This window comes from Rhyacophila brunnea, unplaced genomic scaffold, assembly GCF_057557595.1.
Source record: "Rhyacophila brunnea isolate RB1 unplaced genomic scaffold, BYU_Rbru_1.0 scaffold_4, whole genome shotgun sequence".
In the NCBI taxonomy this organism is placed as follows: Eukaryota; Metazoa; Arthropoda; class Insecta; order Trichoptera; family Rhyacophilidae; genus Rhyacophila; species Rhyacophila brunnea.
In genome coordinates this window covers 35,168,447-35,192,347 of record NW_028233068.1, presented here as the reverse complement: position 1 = coordinate 35,192,347, position 23,901 = coordinate 35,168,447, and the positions used below count along the sequence as shown (strand labels likewise).

The 23,901-nt window shown below is 30.8% G+C and overlaps 2 protein-coding genes across 2 annotated transcripts in view; one reads left to right on the top strand and one right to left on the bottom strand.

The window, feature by feature from the left end:
- The window catches only part of LOC147067301 (serine/threonine-protein kinase 32A), a 286,899-nt gene that overhangs the window by 128,213 nt on the left and 134,785 nt on the right, over window positions 1-23,901 (top strand). The window contains exons 3-4 of the mRNA XM_085953722.1: window positions 12,505-12,635; window positions 15,265-15,320. Coding sequence (XP_085809848.1) covers window positions 12,560-12,635; window positions 15,265-15,320 — 132 coding nt within the window. The 5' untranslated portion in view covers window positions 12,505-12,559. The remainder of the gene's footprint in view (window positions 1-12,504; window positions 12,636-15,264; window positions 15,321-23,901) is intronic.
- On the bottom strand, window positions 17,336-22,686 carry LOC147067302 (uncharacterized). Its single transcript, XM_085954632.1, has 4 exons — window positions 22,683-22,686; window positions 21,878-21,978; window positions 18,697-18,861; window positions 17,336-17,518 (listed from the first exon to the last, which is right to left on the bottom strand). The coding sequence occupies exons 1-4, from the start codon at window positions 22,684-22,686 to the stop codon at window positions 17,336-17,338; spliced, it is 453 nt and encodes a 150-aa protein (XP_085810758.1).

Genomic DNA, 23,901 nt, shown 5'->3' with positions numbered 1-23,901 from the left:
AAAACAAGCTGCTGTTATATTTGAATGACAGCCGATACATTCATTAGATTTTTTGATTGAATATTTTTATAAATAAAACCGAAAAATATACGCATTGCTATGCCGTCATTATGTTTTAATATTATATTATATCATTTTGTATTTTTTTTGTCTTCAAAATAAAAATTCGCGTGCCACTGGTTGCACGAGTGCCATTGATTCACCATCACTTAACTATATGCTGAAGGCCTTTATGGATATTATAAGGTTGAAAATAATAGGTACCTACTTTGTTTCTAAATTTTCGATACAGTTGCAGTAAAAACTGTCTAAAAGTTACCTATGCCGTGGTCAAATTGGTTATGTTCTATATAATTATACTTCAGTAAGTTTGACTTTCAATTCCCTTGGCGATAGTGTTAATCCACAAGATGACTTTGTAATATATTATATTATATAAATCTCTATAATATAAGGCATGGCTGATTATTTTTGTTATCCTTCTCTTATTTTTTAATATTTAAGTTCTAAATACGGTCTGAACAAAATGTGTACTCTTCTTTCTTTTCTGTGCTTTATCCGTTACCAGGCATCGGCGATGATTTTGGTAATCATTTCCTTGCCTGCGGCTGCTTTACATAGGGCTGGAGTACCTGCTGAGTTCAAAATAATTTGAGATTTCTGAGCAAATATGCTATTATTTATTCACGGCAAATCATACCATGATAGTAAGTAAGATAAAGAAATTGACGCCTCTCAGGATGTGACATTATATTTTATGAAAGTATGCTACAATTTATTATGTGTCAAAAAAGACAAGCAAAGATTGAATTTTGGCTAACTTTGTATGTGAATTTCTATGACTTTCTGTGAAATTTACTAATTAAACGGCGTTGCTTTGACTTAATTCTCTATCTTCTTTCCACATACGTAATCCAATTTTCACAAAAAATATGTTAATACATAAGCTGCGCTAAAATATCGATCGCCTATTTTTACGCCAATCTGTACAAGCAGATATAGTATGTTACCTTCTCAATAACTATTTCAATGGTTCTATGACTAGCATGCATAGAACTTCATATTACATTCAATCTAAAGTATGCACATTTCCATGCATACACGAAAATACAATTCAGTTTATAACATCATTATTATGACCATTTTTTTTTATATAAATACAAAATTATCTAATTCTAACCTACGGCTGTCACTACAGGTATAGGTAAATCATTTTACAGTGGCACCATAGGCATTTCGCGTATGTATTGGAATTGTTTGCTGCAATGCCTGATTTAATGTTAACAGACAATACCACTATATAGTCGCCTTTTCCTTACCCATGGTGCCACTGTAGAATGATTTACCTATAACAGGGAACTCGGCCTTACGCTTTTATCAAACGGTTATATCGTATTACGCAGTGACGTTTACATTTTTTATAACAATCTTTAACAAGCCGATCAACCAGTATTTAACTTAACTTCAGTGAGGTTGCGACATTTCATGCATGTACGAGCATAAAATTTACACACAAATTTATTCAGACATGTTCAAATAGGAATATTAAATTTACGCGATTTCGATACAATAACTCCTCGAAAAATAGTACGCGGCCCATCCGGGAATCAAATTGTCACGTATGAGAATCGTGGTTAAATTTACATTATTATTATTATTCAGCTCATTTTCAATTTAAAACAAGAATATAATATTATGATTCCCCATAATATAATGGTAAGTCAACTCTAAATTAATGGTAAGTATACATTATTATGCTCCACGAGGGCACGTGTAGTGTAAATGTTGAAAAAAATCACTTAGGTAAAATATATTTCCGGCCAGTAATACGACGGATAATAATAATAAATATTATATAAATAATATTTTCAGTCGTCATACAATTATTTATTTTCAAATAAAAATGCCCTCTAGCTAAGGGGTGACCTTTTCATTGCTATTGTATTCGCATTTGGTGTCACCGAGAGAACAAATTTGTCAAGCGATTGTCTGTTATTTGAGCCATACATCCTTTAATCTCCCATTTTACAGCTTTGACGAATGTTTTATTCTGAGTTTTTTTTTACCAAAATGGCGCGTTCTCTTCGAAACCAGACTTTTTATCGTATTTAGACATGTGTGCGTCTCTTAAATAAAATAATATAATATTTTTTTAACCAACATACGAATACATCGCATTAAATTGGCAAGCTTTTTAACAATGTACGTTTATCATAATTTATAATAATATGTAAAAATTCATATTAAAATTGTAAGAGTTATTTAAAATATACGAAAGATTTTATGTCTCAGAAAATTCCAATTTTGAAATTTATTATTTGATACTCATTTATTTTATTATTTTACAGATTTTTCAAGCAAATCGATATAGGATTATCTGTCATTCGCACTATACCCTTACAAACTTATCTGAATAATGGGATGGGAGAGCCACTGTCGCAAATTACCCAATTAAGACTCATAACTGGACAAAATCTGACATTCGAAGTAAATCTTCAAAATGACGTCCTATGGTAGTTCGTAGTTCCATTTTTGGCCATTCTACAGATTAGTTTGTAGGTCTTTATGTACTGACGTAAAATGAACAAGGTACATTTTTTTTACAAAATGAGGTTTAAATATGTACCATTTTTATGCAAAAATAAAACTAAAATTTAAAATCCAATATTATATTTATTTTATTTTTAACTGCCAAATAGCAAGTCCTGCACAATATTTTCTTCCACATAGAGCTGTATAGGGGAGCTAGTATTATTTTTATCGTACAATTAATTATTGTATTGATTTTTTAAAAATGAAAAAAATATGTATTCACATTAATAGTGGTAACTGTCAATTTTCTTTGTGGAAAGACATTAATAAATTGTTACGATCATATTTTGAAAATAATAAATTAAAAAGAGAAATCGAAATCATCAACAAAGTCTTGTGATATCACTTATACATAAGATTTTCACACGTATCTATCTTCCACCGCATAATATGATAAACTGCCACGTCACGTTAGCAGGACTAAGATGTCATTTTACCACGTTTTTATTAGCTCGAATTCTTGTTTGTCCGGTACAATTTTTTTTTGTTCGTCCAAGATTTTTTACTAACTTGCTGACTAGCTAGACATTTGAAACTTTTAGAATATATCAGAACACGGCGACAATGCATTCTTTTAATACTTTTGGCCTTCTTTAAGCAGAATTGAATTCATTTTCAGTTAATTCTGTTTTGTATGTTTCGGAAAAAAATTCGTTAAAAGTAATATTTACTACTCACTATTATTGGTTGCTAAGTGGGTCCTAGTAACTAGATTATTAATATATACGTGCGTTACTATGAAATGTCAAAATGATATTTCAATATTCTATATTTATTCAGTATTTCTATCAAGTACAATAAAAAGTTTTTATTAATACATAGAATTGTCAAGTTTATATGATTCAACAGAAAATTTAAAAACGTGGTATATAAAAAGTTCTTTTTATCTTGTAATTATTTCCACTAATGTTAACAGTGTATACAGGTTTATGGTAGTGTACGATTGTATGACAAAATATATTTACTAGTTAAATTGTATTATATTATTAGATAAAATAATAAGTATATATCTTTGAGAATGTCAACGAATTGAAAGGTGCCCTGGCGATGGTGGGTAGAATGAAAGAGCTCAGCAGAATTGTAAAATTCTTTAACAGAATTGAAGTGAGGGCCTGATCCATGGATCCTATTCTAGATGATATGACAGCGAGTCGCAGTCAAAGCCTCGGTAAAACCATAAAAAAAATTAAGAAAAGTATTTAAGTATATTAATGTATTATATAGTATGCGTGTGTGGTAGTGTTAGTGTGGAAATATGTGTTGAAAATAATTTAGAACATTTTACATGGAAACGTAAAACAGAAAGTATCGAAATAACGTAAATGATTTTAATATTATTTTTTGACAGACATGTAAAATATCGTGAAAAAGTCGCAAACTGTAGACAAAAGCCGATTTTTGAAAGGCTATATAATATTTGATTGTGCCTAAGTATTTCTATAAAAAGTGACAAGTTTAATTGCAAGCCCAGGCATATTATGTGAATAAATCATATTGAGATTGTAAAATAATCAACAAAATTTGTTTTTCTTAATTTTTAAACGTATTATTAGCGATAATTAATATTATGTTCAGTTAAATGGATATACTAACGATATATTATTCGTATTTAATATAAAACAAAAATACAGATTTTTAATATCCGGTTGAAAGACAATAACTTTACTGTCCTTTGTGAACTCTTTCACGTGTGATCGTTTATTGTTACGTGAAATATTATTTTGTCTTGTCAGATCGCATATATTTTAGATAACATTTCATTCTTTACGTATTATTTTGAAATGTTATATCTTTAAATGAACCATGTTCTTAAATGTAATCATTTGTATGCATGAATAAATTTCCTTACAGAATGTACATATGTACTGTTTATCGAAAAGCATTGTGTTGTCATCTCATCGGAAATGGGTGTACGAAGTTACAGCTGTATAGTCATCTTGTTTAAGGGTCGTCAGGTCAATACTAAAATAGTTACTTATATTAGATAAATATAACAACGCGCATTAGCAATATAGATTATATTGTGTCTCAAACAAAGACGTTCGTATATTAAAGTGAAACTTATAAAAAGAATTAAAAAGACTTGTGAATTATTAGTTATATAATATGGTAGTTTGCATTGTAGATTTGTGTACCTATCTTTACAGTAAACTTCAGATTTTTATAAGAAAGAAACTGCAAGTATTTAAACATAATTTTAGATGTTAATTATTGCAGATTAATAAACCATGACATCTATTTTTTTTATGAATGTGTGGTATGGTTGTCTTAATTACTATGTATATATATTGACCATTTGAAATACGCTATGTCGTCGACTTGTACCGATGCCAAAACATTCACACTATAACTGCATGTGAAAGAATTGGTTGGGTCAAATAAAGGCAGCATAATTATATCAAATTTCGTACTATATCATACGTGCATAATAACGAAAAATCAAAATGGGCCATCAAAGATGGCGGCTATAAAGAGTAGTTTATTCTTTTTTAACTATCGTAGGAAAATATTGTAATACCACAATCATTAACTTTACGATTTGTTTCTAAATTTTTGTCGCTCCACCGAAGACAATACTAATATCTTAATGATATAGAGTTATAGACACATAAACTGAATATATTATATGAATTTTATTCACATAACTATAATATATCGTTTTATGTTTCGTTGTAAATCTTTAGGATTTCTAAAAGTCAATAAAAAGTTTGAGTGTTTACTTTAAAATATATCTTAGATTGCTTCAAATAATACTTTACTTCAAATATTGCACTTTTAAAGGTAAATAAATTTTCAATGAACCGGTTTTGAAAATGTCTTTCAAAGTAAAAAATATAATTTTATTTTAAAACTGTAATTTGTTTTATTGACTTTTATGGAAACATAATATTATTATACTTTTTTCGACAACACATATTCCGAAATTGTTTCAAACTATATTTTCCACATCCAAAATATAAAAATGAAATAAAATGCATTTAAAACTCAGATGCTGCATAAAAATAGTTTATAAAACGATACAGTTCCAAAAACAACAATGTATGAGTAATTGTTACACACTTCGAAAATATATGAATAATTCACATGTTATTTTCCAGGCTGATAACATTGCATACGGCGTTACAGTGGCCTGTTGCCTCTACTTTACGATTCTTTTATGACCTTACAGACAATGTTATTATATTATTATTTTGAAACACAGTGATATTATTTTGTTTAATGTTTCTGAATATATACGGAATATCTTTTGCGGCTTTTGGTTTTATAGTTTTTACTTTGCCATCAACATAACACAAAACTTTATAAGAAGCTTGTTTTCAAAGTTTATATTATAAACTTAAGTAGTTTATTTGCTCACTGATAATAATATTTGTTATATAGTACCCAGACGTACTTCCATGGAAATAGAAGTTAGACGATCTACAGTTTAATTAATATATCTACTATAATAACATTCATAACGAAACAAACTATACAATAATAATAATTATTATTATTATTATCAACAAAATAATTGAGATATATCATAATATCGAAAAAAAAAAATTTTTTAATGAATAAATAATAAACATTATTTACAACACCCCACCATACCTAATAGAAAAATATCTATACTCGTACTATTATGCTAAATGAATTATATCAAACTAACAACCGTTCTCTGGATCAAGGTACAAAATAATTTATAAAACATAAATAAGAATTCCTGATAGCTAACACAAATACACTAACATTTTAATGGAATCGCCATCAAGTATATGCGACAACAGAAATCCTTACTATCGGACTCCTGATACCACTTGTAGAGGGAAGTTAAATTGAATTATATTAGAATGGTTAACAAAAGTATATTTACATTTGAAATAGTTAAAGGGTTCCATATAATATATTAATTCTGTTATAATTTAGGGATTGATCACTCATGTAACATTAAGTATTTATCAGTGATGAGACTCACCAATTTTATATGAAGGGAATTAAACAAAGGATATTGTATTATTATTGTTGACAAATCCTAGAAAGAATAGCCGGGTACACAATGAAATGTTTAATACAAAATGAAGTAGGTATGCATTATTAAGTACCGCCTTTAATTAAAAGATAATATAGGTAGGTACTTCTCAAAATAGCATTACTTAATATACAAAACTAAGACAATATTTTTATTAGATATTTTAAGAAGCCAAGATAATTATCTTAACTGCGGTGTTGGCGTGAATATTATTACATTATATTATGCTTTATTGGTTTTTATCTTATATTCTGCTTTATTCTCGCATCACGATGACATCTTATATTGGCAGTCTAGCAACACTTACGTCTTATTCCACTTCTTGAGTGGCCCCACGCGGACAATTCTTTTCCCACTGCCCTGTCTAGGGAAATAAGCTGCGAATATACGAGTTATAAGAAACGTCATTAACGCTATCGTTATTTTTCTACGATTACTTTCATTACCCATCTTTCGAATTAGTTACGGTAGATACAACAAGTATATGCGATAACTATACGGAATTTTAACCACGTACACATAGAGAAAATTGACAATATTATCATCAACTACTGCTTAATTAGGTATAATAAATTGTTTTATTATGCTTTAGCGCTAGAGTAGCTTCATTTTTGTTACTTTTTCAAATAACAAAGAGTGTCATATTTGGTACACTAGCTAAAAAAAATATCGGGTGCACACTCCTCTTGAAATAAGTATCTATACCTATGATGGTGACCAGACGTTCTTTTTTTGTGATTTTACCGAGGCTTTGACTGCAATTCGCTGTCATATAGCCTCTACTTTTCTAGAAGGGGATCCGTCGTTCAGGTGCTCACTCCTATTCTGTTAAATAACTTTGCAATTTTGCCTAGCTCTTCCGTCTTACCCACCGCCAGGACACCTTTCAATTCGTCGACATTCTCATAGATATCCGCAATTCGCAACTTTACACAATGTACTTTACTTTATGTACAATGTTCTCTAAAAGATGACATTCATCGCAGAGTTGCGATTCGCTTCTTCCCATGAGGACATCAAATCTTTTGCCCATTGTGTGCCCTGTTCTTAGCCTCAGTATTAACTTTAGCTCATTCCTCGTCAAAGGAGACTCTACAAACCAGGGCACCTCTCGTGGTGATGGTAGAATAGATTTATTTATTTTAAGTATATTCCAAATTGCGTACTAATTAAGGGGACAAAAATAAAAATCGATGTAATCAGTTTTACGTGTTATTATTTGTATTTTAAAGATTTAAAATATTTATGCTGTGTAAGAAAACGAAATACTTTTTAATGGATTTTACCAGTATGTATGTGTCATTTTACATAATTCTATCAGCATATATTGAATTTGAATGGATTGTTATCAAAAACTGTTGTAGTATGTGATCAACCTACTTTTATATGCACAAACATCCTGACATATATTATATTTTTTTGTCAGTATGTGTCATTATAATACGTTGAGTCGTCAAACCTTATAGTTGTATGTTTTTATACATCGCAATTAATCAGTTTTTCTTTAACCATTATGTTAATTTTTAAGTGGTTGTATCATTCACTTGTATATTATGCAAAATGATCGCATTTAAAATATAATACTTGCAGGTACAGTCTATTTTTTTCTTTTTACCGTTTTTCAGAGTTGTCCTTTTTATTTTCGAAAGAAAATATGGTCACTTGTTTTACCTACAATTGTATTTTTATTTGGATTGATACTTTCTAATGAAAGGCTTGGATGACTCTCGCATTTCAAAGGCGGACGTGAATATCTGATTCAGCCACTGGTGATGATGGTTTGATGTTTCAAATTTGTCGTGTATACTTAGGACTCTCATTATAAAAATCCATCTTCTTTTTCCAACAGTGCTAAAACCTCAAAGCGAGCCTTAACCCCATCACTATATTTAATCATATATGTGCAACTGGTATGTATATGTAAAAAATACAAAGTTTATTTGTTAATATTACCTTACTCTCAATTACTCAATTTGGAATTTTGACGACGGATAAAGTTTTCATATTTTGGATTCGAGTTTAATTATTTTTATTGCAAACAAACAGTTACATATTTCATTTAGAATAATATATATATTTAATTAATAATAGCTAAACAATAATAATATAATAAATAAATAAAATAAAATAAAAAAGTAGGTAATTGATTTCCCCAAGTGTATAAAATACTTCCTCTAGTCTAGTCCCTTGGATTCCTCAAGAGTACCTATAATAATGTATCAGGTACTCAGTTGAACGGCACTTACCTGTTCTATCATTCAATCGACGAAAGATCCCCAGGGTCCAAATATCTCGAAACCCAGGGGATTTAGGAATTAATATGCATACATTTTAATGTTATGTCTTTTTATTTGACTTAGCTGACAAAACTATGTTCATTTTGACATATTGTATGCCTAGATACTTCTTCTTTGTGTGCCATATCCGTTATCAGACGTCGGCGATGAATTTGGCCATTTGGCCCCTGTCCGTCGCTGCTCTGAATAGGGATGGAGTGCTGAGCTCAAATCAGTCCCTGAGGTTTTTGAGCCAGGACGTTCTTCTTCTACCAGGGCCTCGCTTACCGGAGATCTTCCCTTGAATGATGAGATGTAGAAGGCGATACTTCTCGGGATGCCAGCATGATGTGGCCAAAGTATGCCAGTTTCCTTGTTTTTATTAGTTTGACTATATTTTCTTTGGTCTTTTTCATCGTTGACATCACCGCGACATTTGTAACTTTGTCCTTCCAGCTGATACAAAGCATGCGCCTATACACCCACATTTAAAAAGCTTCAAGTTTTTGAGAATCGTTTCTGTGAGCGTCTAAGCCTCTACTCCATATAAGAGGACCGAGAAGACGTAGCATCTCACCATTCAAGTTCTGATTCCCAGGTGTATATCATGGCTACATAATACTTTTTTTAGACGAGTAAACGCCACCCTGGCTTTCTCGATTCGGCATCTCAATTCCGTGGTATGGTTCCAGTCATCATCCAGAATGCAACCCAAGTATATAATGGAATGTGTTCTCTCTAATGGGACTCTATTCACTGTGCACGTTCTGTCATCTATATGGGACTTACTTACACTAATGTATTTTGTCTTTTTAATGTTCAGATTGAGACCGTATTTATCACAGGCCTCCATTACCTTGTTAATGAGAGTTTGTAAGCCTTCTCGACTGTCTGCGATGAACACTGTGTCATCTGTATACTGCAAGTTATTGACAAGGACTCCATTTACTTTGATCCCTTCTTTTGATCCCAGCAGTGCTTCGTCAAAAATCTTTTCAGAATATATGTTGAAGATCATTGGGGATAGTATGCAGCCTTGTCTCACTCCTCTTTGAATTTCGATGCTTTCTGTCATTTTGTTGCTGACTTTAATGGTGGCTTTTTGTTACCAGTAAAGGTTTGCAACAAGCCGTAGGTCTTTATCGTCAATTCCTGTGGATTTCAATACGTCAATCATTTTTGAGTGTTGAACTCTATCGAATGCTTTTTCGAAGTCAATGAAACATAAGAAAACGTTCGTGTTAATGTCGCGGCATCGTTGTATGAGAATTTGGATACTAAAAAGAGCTTCTCTGGTCCCTAGGCCATTGCGAAAGCCAAATTGTGTTGAGCTTATTTGTTGTTCCAGTTTTTTATACATTCGGTTATGAAGTACGCGCAGGAATATTTTCAATATATGACTCATTAAGCTGATCATTCGGTGTTCACTACATTTTTTGGCATTAGTTCTTTTAGGTACTCGTATTGCAATAAATGTGGACTTCAGCCAATCGGATGGTATGACTCCCTGGTCATAGATAGAATTAAAGAGTTTGACCATGAGCTGTATTCCATTTTCTCTCAAAAGCTTTAGGATTTCTTCTGGAATTTCATCAGGGCCTGTAGCCTTTCTGGTTTTGGCGTTGTCAATGGCTCTTTAAACTTCTCTTTTCAGTATTGGAGGTCCAGTTGCGGCAACTTTCACCCCGTGATGTGGGTCGTTCATCGTTGAAGAGTTCTTCTACGTATTGTTTCCACCTGGTTAACTTCTCGTTGATATCAAGGATGATGTTGCCGTTGCCGTCATTTAGACTGTTGGTACCTGTATAACGGCAAATACCTACCATTTCTTTAACTTTTTTATGTAAGTGAAACATGTCATAGTTCTTGTCATACATTTCTATTTCTGTTCATTCTTTGGTGAACCATTCGGCTTTTGCTAGGCGTATTTTTTTTCTCAGCTCTCTGTGTAGTTCTTTGTATTTAGTATCATTTCTGTTCTCATAACGCCTTCTTACTTCCATAAGATCTAAAATATCATTTGTCATCCAAGTTTGCTTTTTAGCAGGTCGGTCAGATTTTAATTTTGATCTTATAATATTATTAGTTATTGTTTTAAATTCAGTCCATTTTTCCTCGATTTCGAGTTCCGGTTGGATTTTTTCGATCTCGTTCTCCAGTGATTTGCTGACCTCTTGTCTTATTTGATTGATTTTTAATTTATCAATGTCAATTCTTATTGGTTGCTCTGACTTGGATATTTTCTTGAAGCGAATTCGTATCTCTGCCAAAAGTAAGTTGTGGTCCGAATTCACATCCGCACCGGGGAAATTTTTTACGCTTTTTACAGTGTTTTTATATCTTTGCCTTATCATGAAGTAGTCGGTTTGATTTCTAATAATATTAAGCTGGGAGTCCGCAGGTGATTTCCATGTATATAAACGTCGTTTTGGCAGTTTGAAAAACGTATTTATTATTGCCAATTCGTTTTCCATGCAGAACTGTATAAGTTCTTTGTCTCTTTCGTTCCTGGTACCCAATCCGAAATTCCCGACAATGCATCCATCCTTACCATTTCCCACTTTCGCGTTGAGATCTCCCATTACAACCGTTATATCCCCGTTCTTTAGTTGTTTCATCAGATGGCTCAGTTCTTGGTAAAAATTTTCAATCATCTCCTCCTCACAGCCTGCAGTAGGTGCGTAAACTTGTATAATATTCATATTGATTAGATCACCTTGTATTTGCAATAAAGCTATACGGTCTGAGATCGGCGTGAAATCAAGAACAGATCTAGCCACTTCTTTACTAACTATCATTCCCACACCATTTCGATGGTGTGGACCGTTTTCTCCGGCATAGAAAACGGTATGGTCATCTATGGTGCATTTGCCCGACTTTGGCCATCGCATTTCGCTAATTCCGAGTATGGGGATATTAAGTCTTTTCATTTCTTTAATTGTATTATGAATTTCTCCTGGTTGGAACATGCTTCTGACGTTCCAGGTTCCAATTTTTAAAGAAAATTTTCTATTGAATTTGAGTGTAGCCGACCGGGAGATTCTTCGCACCCCTGCCCCATTTAAGGGGCGCCCGTACTCGGGGCCGTTGTATTTGTCAGCCATATTCATTTTCCTGGGAAAAATACTCCAGTGGTTTTCCCGTGCCTTCTGGAGGAATATTTATCGACTTTCCAGTCTAGATCCGCCGTATTTTGTTTTCTTTAACAAGGTCACCTCGTGAAGGGTGTGGTAACTGTGCCACACGCAGACGGTCTTGAAAAGGGATAAGCTAAGGATCTAAAGGAATTTAGATCTATATTCGCATCACCTTTTCCTGAAGAGTAGTGAGGACCAGTAACTAATTGATTAGTAAAGGTGCTACCCCTCCTACTCTACTTAACCCCCCTAGATACATATAGTTTAATATTAAATAATGTAATTGTTATTGTTTTATTAAGTGAGATAAATGTATATCGATCAATAAATCGACCTAATACAAATCCGGGTTCTTCAGCTAAGATATATAGTAGTTTAACTTCTAGATGAAAACAGTAAGGAATGCGGGGATTAAATGAAAATTAGTTAGGGAAACATAAAAATGATCATTTACAAAAACTAATAATATTTTTTATCTTATTTTCAGATTCAGATGAATTAACTGGATTGGAATTTGAATTTTAAAAAAATGCGCAAAACGGATGACCGTTGAAGAAAACATCAAAATGGGCGCTAATCAATCTGGGAGAGAAGACTTCAACTTTGGAAATAAAGATGGTATGCATTTAAATTTTTATTAAAATGTTGTAGCGCTTAACAAATTATGTGGACAGTTTTACGTGTGCGCAGAGATTTGACTATTTACGGTAACTAGCGCCAGCTGTATTTAGATCGCACCTGTTGTTATGCCTCATCTTGCTCGGTGCCCCTTGATCTCTATTTTTTTCTATATAAACTATTGAACCTTACTAATATTATGGTATACTCGTAGAAGGCATATGAATAGAGATTCATGTTAATGGATTTTTAATTTCCACACAAAAACCTCATACAGTGAAAAATGCTGTTTGTTTTATTTTCCTAAATACAAACCCCATAAAAATGGTAATTTGTGTGTGAGTCTATTTTGAAATTGTTTTTTAAAATGATGTTTTATACTCGAGAGATTAACACTATTCATACAAAATTTTTAGCCAAAAATCTCTATTAAAAACCTTTTAAAGTTTGACATGTTCATACATTTTGTGATGTCTGTTTAATGATTCAACATTAACAAAAAAATACTTCTTCAATGCAGATATTATTACGTATATTTTGTCGTATTGTGTAAAATGTAGTAACCATTATAATATTATCATACCTTATCTATAAAAACACAATTTTTACCTTTTTAAGTTGGTAATCTTTAACTTTTTTTTATTCAACGAATAATTCACAAGATTTAAGTAACATTCTTTTTATTAAACATACATAATTTTGAAAATACTTCTGAGAAAATATATAACCAATACAAAAAAATCTTAACAGTTAATTAAATTATTATCAAGTTCAAGTAAGTTACAACAAAAAATCTTGGAGTGATTATGAAATTAAAGTAATTAATACCTACTTTGATTTAAAATACAAAAGCCGATTGCCAAAGTAACTCAATTTCGTAAGCGCTTCAGAGAGTATTGTAAGAGCCATTAGTTAAAATGTGTCGCAATTAGACAGGATACCTATAGTATTGTGATCGATGTGCGTGAGCGCGAATCCCGAGAGACACAGGTTTGATTCCTGCTAGGTGTCGTATTTTTTTTTCAAAAAAGATTTCATCTATTGGCTATAAATTTTCTCAGAAGTATTTTCAAAATTATGTATGTTGGTAATCTTTTATTATTTAATATAAATACGTAAAATAAATGTGTTAAGTAATATTTATAATTATGTTAAGCTATCGATATTACAGTATGTATCATCCTTTCTACTGAGTAATGGTATTTTGTCACGCGATTATGAAATAGCACACCGAATAATGTATCATTATAATCTAGTCTGATATGTTCCAGCACATGTTTCAATATTTTAACCTTGCCGTTTGAAATAAAACGTGAATTTCCAACGATATTTTTTTTGTATCTTTCTGGTTAACGCGATAATTTATACTGTTATTCTATTAGCCATGTTTATGAAAAATTACTATGGAACTGTTTTTGTTGCATTTGTATATGCATGATAACTGATATACATTTAAATATAAAATACCAATCAAAATATGCAAAATAAGCTTTTAAACATTTTTTGATATTAAAATAATACACATAAAATAAATATTAGCGTCAAACCAGATCAAACTTCAGGTACTAAAGGTACACAAGGTACGATTTATTAGTTTGAAATTAATCAAGATTCAAGATCGAATTCAAATATTATAAATGCGGTTATTATAGTAGATATAAACCGTAGACTTGAATTCCAGGCAGATAGAACTGTTACATTAAAATAATATAGCAATGTCAAATAATAGACACACACATTATACAAGTATTTTGTCGGTAATTAAAAAAAGAAAGTTTTAAACAATTAAGACAAAGTCAACGGTAAATCTATTGAAAAGACGGATATTATTATAAAATACAAAAATATTATAGAATAGTTCTTTGTATTTTATGATAAATAAGTTAATGAGGAAAATTTTAAATATTATATTGTTTAATTACTATTTTTCCAGACATGTGTATTTATGCCATGTATTCATATTATAGTTAAAAAATCTTGTGTCTTTGTTTTTTACATTGTAGACTACACTACTTTTTCCTGTAAATGATAAACTTTTATACATATTATTAATATTGTAATATTCATTTATTTTTCTCTATGAAATGTCATTTTAAAAATCATTTGTATTCATTTTGATTTTTGAATATGATTATTATTAATTAAATTGAATTAAAGAGGGACCGGGGTTTGAATCCCGGGTCTGGAAAATTCACATGTTGTTTTTCACAGTGTGTGTTTGGACCAAAGTATTGACATAATAGGTTGAGCTAAGATATATTTCTCATAAAAATATAAATCTGCTAATACGACCTCCATTCTGTGGAGAGTCATATTATAATCTTATGATCGGACATGGTAATATTTTTTTTAAATTTAATAAGCAACAAATATATAGTATTCTGTAAATATTACCACCATCAGATTTTAATCCTCAACCAAATAATTTAAATCATTAAACTAAAGAATATTATGTTATCATTTTTTACTATTATATAAAAATAATAATATTAGTTCAGACTAAACACGTTCTGTTATTATATATAGTAAATAAACTATTACATATATTTCCATCTAATTATGATTATTACTACTTACTTAATATGAGTGATAAACGTATTTTATATCCATTCTTTATTCTACTTTTCAGTTAACTTCGATCACTTCCACATTCTTCGAGCAATTGGGAAGGGAAGCTTTGGAAAGGTATTTCAAATATTATATTATTCCTACTTTTTAATTGTGAATTCTTAGCGACTTTAAAATAACTCAGTACCTAACTGAAATTTATCCAACGATATTCTGAATTCCAAGGGTAAATCAATCGTCATTTTTACTATAAGTAATAGTACATTATCTTCATCAATAAATTTATTATAAGCCATTTTTATGTCAAACTAATATGTGTTTTGATTGAAAAACACAATATGATGTACAATTATTGTAGGATTCACCCCCGTGACTCATCTATATACAGTTGAATATTTTTTTGTATTTTTTAATACTAATAACTCCGAAAAAATATTAAAGAATTTTAGTAAAACAGTGCAACATTATTACGAGAATTAAATTTACATGCAAGTTTAAACAATACCTACAATTATTTAACTAATAAAAAAAGACGAAATGTAGAAGAAAAACATTGTTTTATATTTTCCATCAAAATAATTCTCAATAATAATCCAATATTGAAGCTAATAATAATACTAAAAGTTCAAAATATATGTGCATGGATCACCAATATAATTACACAATATTTTTTGAAGTTTTATGTCTTATAAGTTACAAAGTTTTTACTTTGACTCCTCAGTTAGATTGAATACAATTTTCCCTCGTACACACAACTTTACATTCAGTTATTGTGTGTTAAAAATAATATTAAAGCCCGTTTCATGGAGAAACTTTGATTGGTTTTATATAAAAAACTTGGCATATACTATTATAGTTATTTAAACCTCATGTATAAGTTAATAGTAAATGTAATCAATCTGTGGTCTCTCAAACTGTAAAAATGGTTTTGTTGCACATATTGTATTGATTTAAATACATCGTGATATAACTGCAAAACAGATGACTCCATCTGTAGCCAGTGGCGCCCCGTGTTGTAGGCAGGTAATGCACTGCTTATATCAGGCTCTTTATAAGAAGTTGCAAATTGCAGAGCGAACTCAATTATTATTTATATTCTGGAAGTATGTGCCATAACATAATATGTAATTTTGTTAGTTTGTAGTATGTACAAACATAATATATGTTATAATTTAAAGGATTTTTTTTATTATTTTTGAGTTGGTAGTTGAGAAAAAATATAGAAAATATAATGAGATTTCTTAGTCAAAAACAGAGGTCAACTATTGTCAAGCCGGAGCACCAAATTGCTAGTTACGATGGTAGTGTTAGTTATTGATTATCTTCATCTATCATTATCAAATATAATGCGTTAACCAGTTCACAGGAAATGAAGATTTTTGATTGAATTTTTGTATTTTACAACAATCATCACAGCTTACCATATTGCATTCAAAGTGCAATAACTATCACTACGATCAAAATTTATAGCTTCATACAATGTACTGTACTGTAAATACACTTTGATAGGGTATTTATTAAAGAAGGTTAAAACCAGTATAATATTATATTAAATTTCTCTCCTATGCCTTTTTGGTATATGAATCTCAATATTGATAGGTATGGGTTTACGTAGGGTGTTGATTTATACTTTTCACTTATTAAAAACACTGACTCAGGGGCATAAAGTTACGTAGCTATATTTCGCTTGACAAGTAACATTTAATTATTAACACCATTTTTTTGTAAACACACGCCTTGGCGCAAAGAAAAGGTAGCCAATCGTATCTAGAGGCGATGTCCAAGGCTCAAGGGTGGTAACAACCGACTGACCGTTCCTACCCTCGACCCTTCGTTTGCCCAGAAACAGATAACGGTAACGTTCTTTTTGTTTGTTTCACTGTGCATCATCGTTTAGCCTTGACTCATTTACAGTTACAATAATATTATCATTATATTCTCAACTCTGTCGATTGGAGGATTTTTGATGGGGGATTTAGGCATTATGATATTTGGTAACAATATTTAGTAATGAACATTTACATCAATTGTGAATGCTTGAAAAATGGTAGAGGGCGATATTTTATGTCTTCTAAGAAACGGATCTTACCCTGGGGACGTCACTCTCAGTTGCTATGTAGATTAATTATTGTTTATAGCGCTTCAACGGCACAGTCAAAGTACAAACAGCCCACGAAGGTGTCTTTTGTACTCGAGAAGATGCCTTTACCAACCGTTTCATATATCGAGAATGTGAATGTGATTGTGTACACCCCTTCCAAAAGAGCGTTGAGGGACAAATGCTTAGTATCGGCGACCATGTTTTTTATTTCATATGTTCCCTGAAACAAACAAATACAAACATTAATTTTTATCATATCGATCTTAAGAAGATCGTATGGGCCTCCACAGAATGGATGTCTGTATTAATAGAATTAACACGTTTTTAAGCCCATGATAGCCGAGCGGCTAACGCGTCGGCAAATAATTTCGTGGCTCCAAAGTTCCGTTAAATTCTGGGTCTGATAAATAAATAGGTACATAAGACATACCTATAATATTATTTTTCAATTTGTGTTTGGAGTCAGAGCAGGGACCCAATATTATATTGAACAAGTATATAACATCCGTTTATTATCTTAATCATACTATAATATGTAATTTTGAATTTATTAACAATACATTGTTAAATATATTTTCAACACACGCCGACACAGTCAATTCCGTTTACTGTGGTATATAGTTCTAGATCTGTTCTAAACAGAGCGTTGGAATGGATCTCTCTAAACCAGGGGTTCACAGATTTGTTCGTCAAATGGACAATTTTGAAATCAAAAATATTTGGCGGGCCGCCCTTTCTTTTGTAAATATTTTCTGTTTTTAAACTATACTAAAAAATAATATGTAAATTTTTCACCATATTGTGATTTATCCAATTGTTTGTTTGAAACTAAATCCTGCAAGGCTAAAATTTTGTGGTGTGAATATGCAAAACAGATGCGATATGGTTGTCTGTTAATTTTTATCTAAAGTTTGATTTATTAATGTTCATTGTAGAAAATGTTTTTTCACACATATAAATACTTCCAAATAGAGAAGCCATTTGATGAGTATGTTTAAATATATTTGTATATACCTCAAGTGAAAGTTCTTTGTAGAATTCAATTAAATTCTTATCAAGATAAGATGCTTTTGCTTCCATGTTCTCTTGCAAATCACAATTTCAATAATATACCATTTACATAACTTCACAAAATGGCAAAATTATATACAATTTTACCACAATAATAGGATTACAAAAACGTACTTTATTTCGAAATAAAATTTTATTTTTCAATATCTAGAATTTTTTAAATCACGATTTCAAAGCATTCCATTAAAAACCATAATAAAACTATGGAAAATACAACATTCTCATAATAATATACATTATATTATTATTTGAGTGCTTTTGCTTTGCTAATTGCTAATTTCATCTCAAATCATGGAATATTTTAAAGTAAATGCTACTTACTGCTTCTACAGGACAGTTATCTGGTAAAGTGGTCGATCGTAGATACTGCCCTTGCATTGTATCGGCTTGTTTTTCTTCTAGTGCCTGGCAGAAATCAGGTATCACGAAAGTCGCCATTACCTCCTTCGTGCCATGTGGAAGATTTTTTTCCAAAAGTAACACCAACTAGAAACCATAAAAATGTATTTGAAGTCTTATATTAATAAAGATTCTATTTTCTCGTGCTATAACCATTTGTGGGCTTAACTTCGTTTAACACCTCCCTCGTCCTAAGGGCCGTATGTATGAGATTCCCAAATTCTTTATAAGCTGTTTAACCGATTTTCCATCGAATAGCTTATAAGACTGTTTGTGACGTAAGCGATCTGACGTCACGCGCCATTCAAAATGTCTGCCTCAGCTGTCACTTTCAAATGTCATTTTAATTTTGCAATTATTGCAACAAACGTTTGGTTGAGGCCCTTGTTCGTTTTGTAGATTCTGTAAAACATTTGCGAACTCTAAAAACAGTTCCTAGTCGTGCTGTTTACAAAATACGTATAATTTTGATCCCTAGTCTATAATCTAGATAGTAGGTAACTGATAAAATGCCTCGTTCCTATTTCGCTTGCAATATTTCTCATGGAGACATAAGATGGACTTACGTAAGATTACGATAAAATATCTCCGCTAAACCACCGCAAAAATATGTACCTACTGCTGTATCTGGCATTAAAATATACAAGTGGAAGCATTCTGCGTTCTTCAAAATAGGTACCTACCTACCTAGTTAATTATTGTAAGATAACTGTAATAAACAAGGCACAACTCTCAAATACACTGGAAACATCAATAGTGTCATACGGTGATTGGTATAAATGATAATATTATACAGAGATCATTACATATTATTGTCTAAAATCATTTGCATTTTCTGTCATTTATTCCTATTCTGTTTTGACATTTCTCATAATAATTGAAGGAGTCCCATTGAAGTGAAGTTAGTCATAATAATATTCAGTATGCCACCAAATGTATTCAGTGTTGCCACCAAATGAAAAAGTTTACTGGCAATACAACCTTTCGTACAGTAGAATAATTTTAAAATACATGTGATAAAATAGCTGATAAATTATTTAAAGTTCATAATAATTATTCATGTATAATTATTAAATTTATATGGTACCGTTCACACACTTTCAGACACATTTACAATTTCAAAATTTTAAATTATTTATCGGGGAATGAAATTTTATAATACGAACACCAGGACAAATGAGATCTCACATTCGTGACGTCACTTAACAGCTAATCACGTTTGTACTCATGCATACAAACGTGCAGTATATAGCCTATAAGGTTTTTGGGAATCTCATGCATACGACAATAAGACTATCCAAATGGTCATTCCAGATTTTTTTTAATTATTCCATCTTGTACAAGGTCGATCAGATCTTCGTCTACCTTACGGTTTCCTTAATGCCAGATACTATATTATAATGCATAGCTCGTTCTTCTCGTAAACAAGCGCATCTATTCTATACGCATTACTGCTATCGGCAGCTATCGAGGGTAATTTTTCATATTTTTGTATCAAAGTATTAGCACTTATTGTAACCATTATAATAAGTTACTTCTAATTGTTACAATAAGTGCTATTTTTTAACGGCAGACAGCCGTTAACTTTTTAGTGTTGACATTTTTTATAGACAGTTTTGACTGTTTAGACGGCAAACTTATTGTAACAATTATATATTTATTGTAACAAACATATGATAAACTACCCTCATTAACCACCGATAGCAAGTGTTGTGTATAGAATAGATGTGCTGGTCCAGCCATCTAAGGCTGTCCAATTTGTGATTATGTTTTTCTGTTACTATTCCGTATTTCGAAGCCCGCGTATATAGCTCTTTATATTAGACACCCGCGCATAAAAAAGGTTTCAACTATTCAAAATATTTATTAAATTATTTCAACGATATTCCTAAACCGTTTAATTTATTTGTACGTCATTCAATTAATAGAGTGTTCATAGATACCTAATGCAAGTCATTTTTTAGACCAATTGTTAACAGATTGCTTTCTTTATGAATATTGAAGTAAAACCCAGGTAACAGCTATACTTTAAGGAATATAATGGAATCATTGTGACCTGAGGGCCATGGAAAAATAGAAAGACACATGATAATAAGAGAAATATTTACATTAAACGAGTGGCGCACAACTAGCGGATCTGCATGCCGTTTGTTGTGGTCCACCGTGTAAGTAAATATTATACCTAATGTGAAAAACTGTTTAGAATTAATTCATACTTAACTAAACTAGTTGTCGTGTCCTTTGGCTAGAAAGTATTTTAAGTGCATTGTTATTTTGATGTGTGTGATTATTTATTATTTGCATGCTGAAAGCCATGTTATTATGCCATGTATTTGTATTGTTTTTGAATGTAGCCAAAGTAAATTAATTATATGTCTAGATGTGGGATAGAATCCATCATTACACATGATGGTATCCTGCGTATCTTGGGACCTCTGAGAAAATTAATAAATTGCGCATAACGATCAAAAGGTTGTTTATCACTGCCACAAATTTAATTTTAATATTTTTCTGGTAGATATTTATTTTAATTTATAAAAAATTGATTATTTCAGTGGGTAACAATATTAGCAATAATCAGATAATATTTTTTTATAATTTACAAATTTAATATCATCGTCATCAATCTACTGGTAGGGGAAGGCCTCCTTTAGCTACTTCCACTCTTCTCGATACCTTATTGTCGTCCATCCAACCTGCTGTAGGTGATACTATATTCGTGCATACATAATTCTGTACATCAGAGCCAGTGTGTCTTATATAAGTACGATTTTGTCAAAGTACCTAATAGGTTAAGTACAGATTTTGTACCAAATGTGTTTAAGAGTAATTTCACCCTTTCCAACATATTCTTAATATCGAAATACTTAATATCTTAATAGCTAAAAAACGGAAAGTCCATATTAAACACCAAAGCGCTTAATTTTCTTAAATTGCTTTAATTCACTGTTAAGTGAAGTAAACTGTCAGTATTCAACATACATAATAATATCGTCTATATTATATAGGCACCGTAAAACCGGTTAATAAATTTAGGATGATAATTAATTACCTTCATATTTTTTTCAATTTTTGTTTTGAAATCAAAATTTCCGGCAAGTACTCCGATGCTTTCGTTAAATCGAACTGCTCTCAAATCAGATGTTACCATAAAATTTTGACTCTTCTCGTCCGTACACAAGTTTACTTTAGATGAATAGCTGACTGTAAATTTCTGAAAAGAGAACTTATTTTTAACCACCTACATTATTCTATTTGCCTCAATCATCCCGTTACCTCTTATGAAGACAAGTGACAAAGTAGTATACCTAAAAGTAGGACATAGTCTGAATAAGCTATATCAACACAAAACACTTTATATTCATATCATGTACCAGAAAATATGTTAATTATTGCTTTGTAGAGACGTTTATAAGATTATATATGAAAGAAAATAGTTTTAAAAATACTAACTTGATTTAGAATACATAGATTTAAAAAACCTTGTTATATATTTTTTAGAATCAAACCTTTTAGAAATATCTCGCAAAAAGGCAAAAAAGGTTTCTCAAAATTCTGTAAGAATGTATTTTCAATATACATAAACTTGTATAGGAGATCTTTATTATCAAATTTACCTAACGTAATGAATTAAATTATTGTAAAATAGGAAAAACTGCTGTGGGTTTGTTTAATATAAAAAATAAAACAAATAAATTATAACACAATTTCTGCCGAGCTTTTAATGCTGAAGTAATCTTCAAAACGTATTTAATGTTTCAAATTTTACTTGGATAGGTAAATATACGATATTGAATTTGAGTATGTTTAGAAAGCAAATATAGTATCATACAAACAATGAAGTTGTCTTCTATGGCCCAAATTGGATGGAAAAGTAAAACGGCCATTTTTATTTCTGATGTCATTACTCATTGGTTAGATATGGATAATATTATGATCCTAATGCAAAATTTAACTATTTCGGACTTGGTTAGGGTTTGAAACTAAATCTGTCTATATTTAGAGATAACATAAGAGTGAATGAGTATTCGTCGCGTAAACATTGGAATGTAGAAAAATTTTGTATTGAAATTTGAAAAATAGTAAAAATGGTCGTTAGATACTTTTTAAACTAAGTTACTCGTATTATGTAGTCTAGAATAAAAATTAAATTAATTCATACTTGCCAACTTAACAATCTATAAAATAACATTCCAGATATAATTTTAAATATCATTTAAATATTTAAGAACGTTTTCTTTTTACAACGTTTTTATTAGCTCGTATTCTTATTTGTCCAGTGGTTGTTTGTTCGGTACAAATCTTGCAATTGATTTTTAACTAACTTCCCGACTAGCTAGACATTTGAAACTTTTAGCCATCTTTAAGTAGAATTGAAATCAATTTTAGTTAATTGAAAATTAAAAGTTATTTCGATACCATTATTGGTTGCTACGGGGTCCTAGCAACTAAATTATTCAGTAATATATACGTGTGTTACCATGGAAATCAATATGGAATGACATTTCAATATTCAGGAGGTATTTATATCATGTACAATTTTTTTTGATCGTTTAAGCTAGTCAAGTCAAGTTTATATGATTCAACAGAAAATTTAAAAACGTTGTATATAAAAAGTTCTTTTTATCTTGTAATTATTATTTTTTAATACTATAACATTGTATGAAACCCAATTCTTTCCAAAGCCTGGGTATTTGTGATTGTTCAAAATTATTAACAACCGCCTTGTACGAAAGCGCAAGGACATGGTTAATAATAATAATAATAAAATGTATTCATGGCGAAACAATAGTGTAGATAGTAGTATTAGTAAAATAGTCACAAAAATACGCCGGCTTTGACAAGATTACATAAATGAATTGTGACATTGCCAGTAATTGAGCCCGGAACCGCAGATGATAAACCAGTGATAGACGTTTTGGACTACGAGGGCCGATAACAATCATTATCAAAAGAAGATTATTACTTGTATACACATAGCTGCGTTATCGCAATATAGTTATAGAGCAGTTTCATTTATAATTATTAGTAAAAAAAAAAATAAGATACGTAAAGTATTAAAATTTTAATAAATAAAGATCATAGTTTCCTCTGAATCCACGCAATCGTGGAATACAATCAAATCAC

Coding starts and splice junctions, on each gene's coding strand:
- LOC147067302 (XM_085954632.1), bottom strand. Junction 18,862..21,877: donor GATTTAACGAAAGCATCGGA/GTACTTGCCGGA, acceptor TATGGTTTCTAG/TTGGTGTTACTTTTGGAAAA. Junction 17,519..18,696: donor ATAACTGTCCTGTAGAAGCA/GTAAGTAGCATT, acceptor TTTCAGGGAACA/TATGAAATAAAAAACATGGT.